Source organism: Lichenostomus cassidix, chromosome 2 (assembly GCF_008360975.1).
Source record: "Lichenostomus cassidix isolate B80296 chromosome 2, HeHo_3.0, whole genome shotgun sequence".
Taxonomy (NCBI): Eukaryota; Metazoa; Chordata; class Aves; order Passeriformes; family Meliphagidae; genus Lichenostomus; species Lichenostomus cassidix.
Genome location: NC_139482.1, coordinates 41,879,747 through 41,894,078, shown reverse-complemented (window position 1 = coordinate 41,894,078; position 14,332 = coordinate 41,879,747). Strand labels below are relative to the sequence as shown.

The 14,332-nt window shown below is 35.4% G+C and overlaps 1 protein-coding gene across 3 annotated transcripts in view; it reads right to left on the bottom strand.

Annotated features, from left to right (window-relative positions):
* The window catches only part of ANO10 (anoctamin 10), a 134,731-nt gene that overhangs the window by 87,954 nt on the left and 32,445 nt on the right, over window positions 1–14,332 (bottom strand). For all 3 annotated transcript variants that reach the window (XM_085051210.1, XM_085051209.1, XM_085051211.1), the window contains exon 11: window positions 12,415–12,543. In XM_085051210.1, the coding sequence (XP_084907336.1) occupies window positions 12,415–12,543 (129 nt within the window). The remainder of the gene's footprint in view (window positions 1–12,414; window positions 12,544–14,332) is intronic.

Below are 14,332 nucleotides of genomic sequence, written 5' to 3'. Positions count from 1 at the left end.
CTTGCATTTAGCTTCCCTAGCTAAAATTTGAGGAATGTATCATGCAGCTATATATACTCCTACACTTCAGCTTCAGAAGACATTTTACAACATATAGCTTTTGATCCATCGCTGTAGAAATGATTTTGTATTTATACTGTGTTAACTACAGATACTATCAATCTCAGAGTTTGGTCTACATGGAGGGTGGGAAGGAAGAGCAAGTTGCCATTGCTGTTATTCACCCCACCTTCAGGAACAGTTAGGAAGGGAGGGGAGGGGACATGAAAAAAAAGTTAAAACTCAGTGTATTTGGAACATCCCATTTTAAAGATTTATACCAGAATAAAATTATTAAACTACTGTAACAGAGCACCCATATGAGGAGGAGCACCCCTAACGTTTCTTCTTCAGCAACTATTATTGTTAATTTTTCTGTCTAGCTGAGGTCTTAGTGTAACCATCAAAGCACCTGAGGTTGCTTGGAAAGCCTGATCAACTTATACGACTCATAAAAACAGAACAACAGAATTACATAAGGCTCTACCCATAGTCAGCAAATCCAGAACTTGCTATTCAAGCCACACCAATACAAGGACCATGAGGTTAGCAAAGAACTGCAGTCTCACAACTACTGAGGAAATTACCAGTTACGTTTTGTGCTGCACATAGCTGCTGAGATAAGCACCAAAATAACTAGAAATCCTAAAGAGGCAGATCCATTCATTCCTACTGACGTACCCAGAGTCAGTTTTACTTGGCTGTGACAGAACCTTCCAAGTTTACAGAAGACCAGTTCATGAAGCTATTAGCATAATGGTACCACTATCCCTTTTCCACCTGCTGTCTCCTTGGGGAGCAGTATGACTACATCCCATTCTCGCTACCAGCTGGGCTTTTGACTCTTAAAGGAGAGACTGCAGTCAGAACTTAGAAGTAATTTTAGTCTTCTCTAATTACAGGGAGTGAAACAGAGACAGAAGCACTGGCATTCTATGGTCTGTTTTGTGGACTCCTTATTCACACCTAGGGAGTTTACCCTCAAATCCTGCCTATATACACATTCTATGTTATTTTTTAAAATAATGTAATACACTTTCTACAGAATTATTTTGTTAAACTGGCATCAAAACTACTTGAAAGATGTCATACTAATATCCATCATATTTCTCCTGCTTCCTCCTCTAGCTCCTAAAATTACATGGGAAGTGAAGCAGGACTGCCAAATGGAATCAATGTTAGGTGAACTGAAGTAGGTGTTTTCAACATACTTAATTCAAGAGGGGTTAATAATTTTTCCATTACAAACCACTCTAAGTATACCACCTATTCTTTTAAACAAAGCATCTTAGAAGGTAGAAGAACAAAAAAAGTATTTGAATTCGATAACTTTATTTGCTAAGCTGTAAAAGTCTAAACAATTCCTGTAATAAACTGTTTATTGCCATTTCACTGGATTCTAAAAGAAGTTTCTCTCAGGTTTTTCAGTGGTTATGAACTTCTGAAAAGAAAATAAATACACTGAGATGCAGATAAACTGCAGAATCACAAACTGTATTTCAAGTTTAATAAAAGACACCCTTGTATTTGACATTGGTTTATCTGTAATCCCTATACCAGGCACACACACACACTCTTCATCATGCAACAAATCCTCTGACTAAAACTAACCCTGATCAAACATATTATGGTTTATGAATTCTCAGCAGCACCTATCTGTATCGCCTTTGTATTATTCATTGTAGAGATTTAGCTGATTATTGGCACGCATGAGTAATCTCCCAGGACTTCAAAAGGACTCTGTTCGAAGCATGAAAAAAGCAGGAGCTCACCTCACAGCTTGCACACTGCCACAATAAATGAAAAATCCCTTTGAAAATTACATATAATTTCACTTATTTCTTCTGATCAGAAGACTGAAAATCTGGATTGACACTTTCTTCCAGTGTATGATAAAAATTCAGTGCACAAATGAAGTAATTAAGCCCCACTTTTGACATTTACTTTCCAGGATGCCTCATAACCATCTTCAGCCTGTGTTTAATACAATGTTTTCAAAAAGACTATTAAAAAGCCCCAAAAAACTCTCACTATAGCTGTTCAATCCAGTACTGTATTTTCTTGCACAATTTGATTTCCAAAATCAGTTTTCATTTAAGTGTGTCAAGTGGTATTTGAAAAACAAAACAAATGGAAAAAAACCCCTTTTGTAATAAATCCAGATTTTACAAAGCACGTAATGCTTCAGAGCGTTTTTTTTAAAAATGGTTGGGAGGGTAAAAACTATAGAAACAAATGTCACTCATTTTTAAACAAAAGACTATAGAACTCATGCTGCAAGTTTCCAATAAATTACTACTAATCATGTCTACAATACAGAGCAGGTATGTCACAAAGTTAACAATGTGAGTACCAAAGCTGATCCAGAAGGTTTAACACTCCAAACCAGAACGTTAAAAGTTATTGCAAAGAATTTTAATAAAAGTAAATTCTTCTGCCATTTTTAAACTGGAAATCATGTGAGCAACATTACTACATCATTAAAACTCTTTCTGTAAAAGAGGTGTTTATATCTAATCAACAATACAGAGGCTTCAACACATGTTTGACTGGCTTTCTCTCGCTATTTATAGTCAGTTTTACTGATTTCCTCCCACTATTTATAGTCAGTTTTACTGATTTCCTATTCTCCATCTCTTTTCCAGCTGCAGCAGCAAAACCCACATTTTCTACCTTACATGCTCAGAGCCACTCACCTTCACTCTCAATCATCTGAGGATACAAATGACCAAGTGTATTTATTGTCCAATGCTGCACACAGTTTAAAAACCAAACAAACCAACCAAAACATACCACGTTAGACAAAGAATTCATAAAAAACTCTGGGGAGAGAAAAAACATTGCAGTCCCTAAAAAGGAACGCTCCTAGTATGAACAATATAAAGTAACTCTTTATATTGTTCATACTAGGAGCAAACTGCATTAGAGACAAACAGAAATATGGTAGAGTCCTATAGCTCTACCTATTCACAGATTCCTAGGAAAAGCCATTATTCAGGCTTGTGCTGGCAGCTACAGATAGCGCATTTGCAGAGAATTATTTAAATAATTTAACAGAATAAACTAATACATTATTTACAAAACAAAACAATTCAGCTTCATGAAATGCTAAGCCGGTCTTGAAATGGTTGTGAAGCAAGAATGCTTTGAACGTTCATACTCTGTCTTGTCATTAAACAATTACTAATCCCAATCAAGTGGAAAGTAAACAATTAATATTAATAGGTACTAACTTGGCTTTTGTCTGGACGTTCAACTTCCAAGTGCCAGCAAGGAAGTGTATTCAGCATATTCAGGCTTGAGCTGGAAATATTTACACATTAAAGGAAACTTCTTTGTGGGAAATATTAAGCTAAGTGGGTTTTAAAGAGATCTGAAAGTCTGATTCTTAGAGAATTCTTTAAAATGTCTTGTAATTGTCTCCAAAGCTCTGTTCTCTATTCATCCTCCCTTTTGAAGTTTTGTTATTCTGGCATCCTTGCACAATCCCACAGAAAAGAATATTCTTACTCAGTCTTCTGCTGCTGTTCTTCCAGGCTGGCACTTCTGAAGCACTTATTAGCATGGTTAACAAATTTCATATTTCATATTTCCTAAAATATCTCCCCCATCCAACCTTCCTAATAAGAATACAGCAGCATCTACCAGATAATAGTAATTCATGTGGAATGACACATTCATTTCTGCTTCTTACTGAAGGAACCCCAACATAACCCTTCTGGAAAGTTCAGGTCTTTTAGCTAACTAGCACCTGATACTTTTGTAGCTCCCTGTTCTACCATCACCCAGCTGACAGCAAGAAGGGAGTATTTCCTTTTTGCTGTCACTGTTTGTATTAAGACACCTCCAAGGTTTTCTCACAGTGAGGTGCTTTCCTGTGCTCATAACCTTCACCACAATATCACAACCACACTGGCAGAATCCAGCTTAAGAAATAAAAATCCTTCTTAGACGGAAAAGACAACAGAAAAGAAGCACAGAGAAAAGGTAGGAAATCCAGGATAGAACCAATATGTATGGTAATTACTTATAAACCCAAGAGTATATTAACATTAGTTGCTTTAGTAGCACACTACTATAGCATAATCCAAATTCTTTTGAAAAAGTAGGTATGCCATTGTATAAAAGCACTGCACGCTTTCACAGGTGGCTCAGGCCAGATAATTTTCAGTTATGAGACAGGTTGCACTACAAAACATCAGATTTTGGGAATTAATTTTGAAAGAGCATGACTACATAGCTGGCTGTACTAATTAATTTACTCTTCCCTGGGCCTCTGCTGCAGAAAGGATCCTGGCCTATAAAGACCCCTGATCTGACCTCACTCAGTACACTGTCTTCTTCAAAGATAAAAGTCACATTCTGAATTGTGTCAGTGAGGAATGAAAATTACTGTCAAAATGCTTCAGTTGGGGCAGACACAGTAGTAAAATACATAAACACATTCCAGCTATCAGGGTTGAAAAACCTGATGGAATACCTTGGTTTCTTGCTATCCTAGACATTACTATACATTCCCACATATTTAACACATTTCAGTGTTTGTACACAGTTTGAAGAGCACAACTCATTCATTTGTACGATTATTTTTCAATTTCAAACATAGCAAATTGAGAACCTGGAAATGGAAGGGTCTGACTAAAGAAAAGAAATTAAGAAGGAACAAATAAAACTTACTCACAAAGAGGAAAATTGGAAAATACTGCTTTAAGGTCTGAGACTTTCAAAAATCCATTGGACTATTTAAGCATACACATTAACATGCATTTTCATTTCTATACTAGCAGAAAGCTATGGAACACAACTTACTTAGATCTTTGAACTTTTTAACGTTTATTTTCATTCTGACACACTTTTGACATTAAGCTTTTTTATTTGAAGTGACCAAGAAAATCAGCACTAAATCAGAATGAATATCTCAAAAGGACCAGTAGATGGCAATAAGAAAATCTGTGATAAATTTTGATTTTGGAAATAAACACAATCTGCAGTAATATACAGCCAGCAAAACTGGCATTTCTTTTTAACCTAATTGATATGGTTCCAGGAGGCTTCTTGAGGCAGCAAACATTTATAAAATTTTTTACAGACAAATCCATAAATCTTTCCCCACATCTGAAAGGTGAGAAAAAAAACCCCTGAGAACAAGCTGTTCCCGTATCTCAGAAGAATAACTTATCTAAAATATTTCTTCACTTCATATTCAAACTAAACCTACAATTGCAAGAAGCTTTTTCAAAGTAACATGAATATAAAATGCACTGATATTTGAGCTCATTTTCACTCTTAAAATCTTGCCAAACAGTAAAATAAAGACCCAGTAGAATTTGTTATGTCTTCAGACATAGTTCTTATGTAAGTCTTTATAGCTTTAGAAGATTCCATTAAGTCTTACACCAAGGCTATTCAACAACTACTGGTAATTTTTGCTAGGGTTTCAACTTGAAATTAAAATATCAAATTATTTTTATGTCTCACAATTCCAATTCTAGGAACAAACCAAACTGCAGTGGCTTACCTGTCTAGCACAGAATAAAAAAAATCAACACTATTTTGTACTGCATTAGGAAAATAAAAACATACATATCAGTTTTTTAAAGGAGGGCTTTTAGATACAGTTTCTTATATATATTAAGTACACGTTCACAGCTGAGGTAGAGGTATTCCAACAGAAACATTATGTTATTTGAAATCACTAGTGTTTTGGATTAACCTTTTCTAATAGTCAGAATTAGTAATGCTGCAGAATTATTTTATGCATGTATACAACAATTAACTAAATAATTACACAAGTTGCATAAAGTGCATTTTTCCATTCTCCTATGTTTTCCCATTTTCACCACAAGTGCAAGCACAGATAAGTCTTGGCTATGGTATGTGTTTCACTGAAATAAAATACTTGATGAATTAAATTACCAAGTATTTTCCCAAAAATGAACTGTAAAGCTGTCGGTAAGGTTTGTACCTTAGCATGAAAGATTTTCGAAAAACAGATTTAAATTAAACCCCCAAATTAATATTTATTCCTTCTAGGTAAATAATCAATTTTTTTTTCATATATATTTAACTATCAGAAAGAAATTTAAACCACACATGAAATATTTACCATTAAATATTCTACCTTACAGTTATACCAGAAAACTGAGAAACTGCTTGGCTTATAAATGTAGTATATGTGCATGCATGCCAGTATGGAAAAAACACATCACCACAAAAGAGAATTAACACATGGAAAGAGAGATACCTAAAGACTGCTGCCAAAAACATTTTAGCGTTAAGAAAGTTAAAAGAGTTGCCAAACATTCCCAGAAATTATTTTCCCTGATTAAAGAGCAAAGAGTTTGAAGACAAAGAACGAATACACACCGCAATTAGCAGAAAGACATAAAGGGATAAGTGCACATGAAAAGCACATTTTTAAGTGGCACTGGTAACTTGGAAAGCAGACAGAAAACTTGGAGGGGGCCTGTTGGAGAGCCATGAATAGGTTTGAAGAAACTGAGTTTGCTACACTTAAATAAGAGAAAGCTTGGGAGGTTGGGTAAGATCTAATCACATTCTTCCAATGCCTAACAGGCATTGAACAGTTTCCAACAAGACAGAGGTACCCTCTTCACAAAGATGCAGAGCAAAAGAGTAAGAGGTTATAAGCCATAAATTGCACCAGAGAAATCGTTTTCTTCCCATAAGAAAGAAACCCTATTATTTGCCATGAGATCAATTAAACAGTGGAACAGAACTGCCCAGAGAAGTGGTTCTCTCTCTGGAAGTATTCAAGTCTTATCTTATCTTGATAAAGACACAGAGAACTTAATCCAGGGGTCCTGCTTTCCACAGAAGGTTTGGGCAAATAATCTCCAGAGGTCCCTTCCTGCAGTGCTCTTTGATTCCACATGTGAAACTCTGCAGCTTCTAAATGCTACATTAGTACCTGTCAGTAACACGGAAATAATTTAGCAAAAAACCACTTTACTCACAGCTGTTGTGCTTCAACTTTTGCACTTCTATAACTCCATTAGTGTCAAAGGATTTATACATGTGTGTATGCTGATGCAGCCTATTTTTCTGCATTTTTCCCAGTTCCTTTACTACATTAAGTTGGCCCTTACATAAATGTATATTTAGCATATCTTCTAATTCACAAACTCATGAGCTCTACATGAACAAAACTATTTGCTCCACACATACTGAACGCTATACCATGCAGGACCATCCCTCATTTCCACCCAGCCAGAATGGAGTTGTGTGCATTACTGCCAGGAAATAATTCAACTAGAACTGTTTTGTTAGAAACAAAATTACCCAACTTTATCAGGAGAAAACAGATTGCACTGAAATCTGTCACAAAACATTTAAGGAATTTAAAAGGGGGGAGAAAAAGGGAAAAAAACTTTAATTTTGACATAACAATCCACCTAAAATTGCTTTTGCTCAGAAAGTGGATTCAAAAGATCTTCAACCACACTCAGGATGCAACATTTACTAATTTTCAAGTTTGTGTAGAACAAAGTACAGTAATGCCCAGAACTAGATGATAAATATACCTTGTCATCTACTAGAATCCAAACTGCTTGACTCTGGTAGTTTTTCCCAGTTTCTCTGGCACATCATTTCAGAAACAACTGTCAAGCTTTCTGTTGAGCTGAAGGAGTGTTGGGGCCATTCAATCAAGACTGTTGAGCAGAACCTCAAAGAGCTTCTACTCTACACCAGGGAGCCTTTGATGAAAAAATACACTTAATAAGATTGAATTCTATAGAAAAGCTGTATACCAGGCAACTTTCAATCACTTTGATTTTGGATCGGCTTTATTGACACACTATGATTCTTGCTTTCCAGCCTTTTATAAATGGACCATCAGCTCCTTCTCAGCAGAGAAAACAAAGCTTTAGAAAGGATTACTTCCCTTATTCAACTCAATACTTCTTTCAGAACTGACTTTTCAATACAGGTTTTTCTATGATGCTCGTGAAGATCTATGTCCTTATGAGGACACCATGAAATTAGATCAACAAAGACCAGTTGTTTAAGCCATGTTTACTACAAATACACCAGCCATGTCCCTATGCAAAGGCCCTCATCTTCATCTATAGCAGAGCTGATTACATTCTTCCCAAAATCGTATTTCTAGACTGTAATATCAGATTTTATATTACCATTATCAACAAGGACCTTCATTTCAACTTAGTATTTCCAAGCAAATTCCCAAACGCCTCAATTATGTAGAACATCCAGGCTAAGTGCACTTATGCAAAAAACCTTTCCATTAGTTTACTACACTTCAGTGCTAGATACATGAGTTGCTTTTGGAGACTAGGATACATTCATGATAAGCTGTACTTCACAGCTACTGCTTCAAAACACCACTACTGATGAACTGTTAAAAGCAAAGATCACTGCTTAAGAGTTGTACATACAAGTGATTTCTTGAACTCAACTTTCATAGTAGTCCTGACACTGACTTAATTAGCATTCCAAATTTATCAGAGTCTACATTAAAAAGAAACAGCAGTCATCAGGAACAAAACTCTTTGTCAACAATTTTTGCAAAGAAAATTTAAAAAGCACTGCAGAATTAAGGCTATACTTGTTTTAACCTACTTCCCTAACTATACATGGAGTTTCTTCAGAGATATTTCCCTTTTTTTTTTGGTTCAAATCAGTGCAGGCAGTCAGAAGTGATTGGAACACTTTCACACAAGCACAGACGCACGCTCATAATGTCCTACTTTGCACCTGAATTCACACCAGAATTATGTGTTTATGGTGAAGTCTGAATAGCTAAACACACTATGTGATATAACTATTTTTAAATTATGTTAATAAGGATTTATTGTTTCCTGCTTTAAGGACATTCAGATACTACTTTTTGTTTGAAAACTGCACTGGCTGCAATCAGCATCCATCCATAAGTAAACGAGGGGAGTTTCATCATTCTGCTCCTGGTTCAAATCATGTTGCCATGGAAGCAGATGTTGAATTGATGAAAATAGGTCAACTGTTCAAAAAAAAAAATCTGTGGCTTAACACTTGAAAAAATATTATTGTATTTTATTATTTTAATGCTTGCTATAATTTTGAAATTGTTACTACTCTATGGTAGTCTAATTAGCGTTTACTTTGCTCACACAATATATATGTTCCCACCAAAAATGCAGACAGCACTAGAGTTAAGAGTTATTAATGGAAAAAAAAATATTTAGCATAAATCTGTAGGGGCTGGGTACAGAATGCTTACAAGAATATCACACAGTTCTTTGTTACCTCAGTAGTGGGTGGTGTTAAATGTTGCCATGTAAACTGTTTTCATTTGAAGAGTATTAGTATTATTAAAATCACTAGCATCTTTTGAAAAAAAAAAATCAGGACATTGCTAATTCTTGGCTTTGACAGCTATAGTGCTTTTCTGTTTAGCTTTGTATCAAACAGATATATATACTCAACTGGAGTCCCAGTTACTTAAAACTGATTAAAATACTTAAAGACAGCTAAGATTTAAGTAGGTTACCCCATCAACAGAACATGTGAAAATAGACATAGCCAACTCAAAGAAATTTCTCTCTTAACATTTTCAAACTGCCTGCCAAGATGCTGTCAAGACAGCATAAACACACTGTAAAATGCTCATCTTCACCTGCAGCAAACATCAGAAAGTAAAATAACTCACCTGTATCATGTTTTTCTGAATCTCTACTAGGTGATCTAAAACACTTTTCTATCAACACCCTGACACATCTGAATTTTTTTCTGCCTTGACACTGAGGTACTGTATATGCACCAAATTTGTCCTATAAGTTTAATGTAATATATTCTGTTCCTGAATATTTCTTTACAACTGAAATTCAGAGTTTAATCATTAATAAATAGAGTAAAGGTGCATGGGAATACTGCCACAGCACTACTGCATGTCTTCCACACACAGCTGCTTCTGCCCTGCTCCCCAGTGAACTGGGTCAGACAGCTTCTCCCACATCAATTCCCTAATCTGTTTCATCATGCACCAGATAAAAGAAAGTCCCAGTGTAACAGATAAGATGGGAGCAAATATACAGGAAGCAAAAGCAAAAACATCCCCATCTCTTGAAACTGACATAAATCTACACTGCTGCTGTTCATAGCCCCACAGCATCCAGTAATCCTCCCTTCTTTCAACCTTTTGTAATCAGTGTTTTAACCTGAAATAGTACAACAGAACCTCTGATAAAAAAAATTTCTGTAACTGAGAACGTTTAACTGTCAACACAACTGAAACCATTTTTAACAGAAATAAAACTCATGTTTGCTGTGTTAATTTCCATACAGTTTTTTTTTAATTATATTTCTGTATAAAATGTGTTTCACTTTGGAGAACTCTTTTGGACTCTAGGAAGTTCAAAATTTGTGTTACAAAACTTTTTGTCATATTTCACAACCTCAGCTATTCGGCGTCTCTTTAAAAAAAAAAAAAAACCAAAAAAAAAAAAAACCAAACCCCACACCTGTGAAGTTGTTAAATATTGTTTAAAATGTACTGAAAGAGTGTCCTTATGGAGACTGCAAAAGTTTTACATTTCTCATGGAATGTTTATAACCAATAACATTCCAAAAAAATCACATGGCTTGTTATGTTCCAGAAACATACTGTAAGACTCACACATTGGTTTTGTATCTCTGTGTTTTCTCAGACAATAAATAGCTGGTAATAACAACAACCACACACAAAAAAAAAAAAAAGTAAATCAGAGCATCATATTTACAATCATAAAGCATACTGGGTATGTCTGACTGGATATGTTTGATTAAAACTTCTTTAAATAGACATTTTCTGACCAGTGCATTATGGCTTGTTTGGTTCGGCTGTTTTGGTTTTTTAAAATTAAGCTGAATAATAAGAGAAAACTTGTTTTTTCTTTAAACAAATGGTTACCTTTCATTTCCTCTGGCTCATCTAGCATTGGGCCTCCAACAGTGCTTTCATACAATGTTAATTACATATTGGTGGTCTTCACCAAAGTTGTTTCTCTATATAAGACAACATTTTCCCCCTCTCCTCCCCTCAGTATTAATTTACCTTTTCCCTCCAAACTTTCTTCTCGTTGTTTTCCCTCCCTTTCCACAGCACTTATAGATAATTTGAGATACCACGTTAAGGAGTTCCAAGAGCTACCTAATTATTATGCTGCAACTCTTGTTCCCTACAGGGTTGCATATAAGCAGAATTTAAATTTTAGAGAAAAATGCTGGCATTCTCCTTTGGCCTACCAAGAAACAGAGGTCTGCTTAGAGACCAAAAAGCAGCTTCACATTTAAACAGATAAAAGGATAATACACAGCAAACAAAGGCAAAAACAGCCCCATCTCTAAGCTGCCAGAAATCCATACTGCTTGCATTTACTCATCCAGTTTTCACAATATGATCTCTCTAGATATGTCGTCCAGTAATGAGCCATATCATTACATTTAATTTGCTAAATTAGTTTTATATTAAAACACTTCACTGAGGTTAACATAAATGTTCATACATGCATAATAGAAGAGTACACAGCACTGCTGTAGACTCAAACTTCAGCAAGCCAGTGAACATGATTCGTATTTACAGTTAACTCTGCAAACCTTAAGGCTTGGAAAATAAAACTCAAAGCAAGCTCATAATTCATTGTGTAACACCTGCAAAAAGAAAAACAAAGAAATACGTGCTCCTGATGCACCTCTGTAACTGCAGATGATGCACTTCAGTAACTACACATACACAATCCAGACCTTTTTCTGTGAGAAAAGTAATCCAGTTCCTAAAAGCTGAAATACAATAATGGTAAAAGTCAAGAAAACCCTGAAGGAAAGATTTATATTGGCAAAGCCCTGCAATTTCAGTTATGTAAAATGCCCACAGTCATCCCTCCATGTCTCAAAAGGAATGACACTGATGTGCTTACTACACGGAATTAGCAGATTAAACCCAAATGCTGTTAGAATCACAAATATTTATAGTCATGACATATAGTTGTTTCAGATAAGCCCCACAGGATACATCCATAAAGATTATGTAGGAAGTCTTTTTAAGATATGCTGGGGTCACAACCCAAGCAGAGAAATAGCCAGTTCACAGAAATGTGATTATTTTGCTTCTTGAAATAGCACTACTAAATACTTGAAAGTACACAAAGCAACAAAGCACGGTATCTTGGGAATGCATGGGAAAGTATGGCAACAGCATTCACAGTAAATAAAAAACACAGCAGAGAAAGAAATCAAAAAGCAAGACTTTGAAACACTTCTTTGATACAGGAATCTTGATTTCCTTCTAATATGACGTGAGGGAAAGTCTACTTCCTGCTAACATTTTCACTGGTGTTTGTGTTATTTGCCAAAACATGCACTGTTTGAAGGCAGACTTACCTCTACCAATGCCACAGTCAGAACAAGGTCCATTTTTGAGTCTGGGAAAAGGGCATCCACTTGTGGAGACATTCCAATCAGTATACAATTAGTAACAACTGATATTACACTCATAGTTTCAAAGGCCAACTGAAATAAAACACAGATATATTTACAATTATGACCATTACCTTTAACTTACTACTCCCAAAATTGCTCTGGACAATACCTCTCTCTTCATTAAAGCCTCAGAACACCCATTAGTTAAACTTTTCATTTTCCTTTCTCTTTTGAACTCTATGGCATAAAACTTGCTTGGGAAGCACATCCAGACCTCATCAGCTTGACAAGACCCAAAAAGGTTGTAAACTGAACACATGAAAGAATAAGCACTCATCTACAGTTGTACTCCTAAACAAATCTATTTCAGTATAAAGGGAAAACTGTAAAATTCCAAGAGGAACTAATAGTCCTAATACTGGTTTTGGAGGTTCTGTCTCAATGTCAAGTAAGAGAAAAAATAAGAATGGTTCAGGATGCCTCTTTCAAATCACAACCACTTGAGATTTGTTGAAAAATTTACATTTAAACACATGCCATAGCACAAGTCTAAGATGTTCTTCCCTATAGAGCTCCCACAAAATGTCTGAAAATATTAATACAGCTTAACAATTACATTTGCAATATAATGGTTACTTATTCCAAGGTCCTGTCTGAAATAGAAACAGTGGCATAGAATTGTAGCAACTGTCACAATGAATTAGCAGAAATAACTTCCTCCTTGACACGAACTTAGTGACTCAGCTCACCTGATAGAATAATTCTAGCATTCCTTTAACAGCAATCTTTCAGCAAATGCTCTAATTTCCCATATGCAATGGATGACTTGAAAATTTAGTTATTATTTTTTATTCACAAAGCAAATTCATTTCTGCAATTAGTTAAAAAATGACACCATAAAATAAAATTATTGTACCAGTAGAGTGTTACAATTTTTCAGCCTATTCCATTAAATTAAATACATTCTCCTAGCAAAACCAAATGCTATTAATATACCTGCACCTATGCTTGTGAGTTACGACCACAGCCTGCTTATTCTGGTGGTTACACCACTGGTCAATGCAGCTATGCCATTAAAATGTTGGCAGCATAGATTTGGACTGAGAAAGTACGTCCCATGTAAAAATGCAATCAGATTATAATACACACATTTTAATGACATATTATTAAAAGACTTCACCTCTAAGTCCACTTCATTAATATCAATGTATATGTCTAATGAACATTGCTCAGAATCCTTGGTTTTCATGTTTGTATAGTATGTTGCACTTGAGGTTTCATGATTTCATTTCTCACCTCTCATTTGCTTTATGTGATAACATTTACAACCCCTCCAAATTAAATAATCCATTAGTTCATTGTGCCCTTTATCTCAATTACGCAACACTAAAAAGCTTGCTAAATAAAACCAGAATATGGATCATTGCCTAGAAAGGTCCCCCAACCAACTTCACAATCCCTTACCAAGCCACTGCTATTATGGAATATTAAAGTTTCTTGATGCAACTTAGTCACTCCAGAAAACTCTGGTCAGGATCAGTTCATTGATGCAGCACACTCAATGATGCAGCACACTCAATGAGCTCCAAATTAGCTGGTGCCAGCATGATTGCATGGACAAACAACTAATGAAAGAAAATACTTGATCCAGTACAATTACCATGAAATTGTTTAGATAGAATTCAGTGTTCAGGCTGTGCAGAAACTTCCAGCTCCTGCTCACAGATCCAGGTTATTTTATAATTAATTTTATAATATTTTATAATACTATAATTATTTTTACATGTACCAGTAACCACAAGGGCACAGGCCACAAGCATGTCTTAGGAATCCCACTACCTACCTATTTTTCCATTTCTTTTGAAACCACTACTGAGCT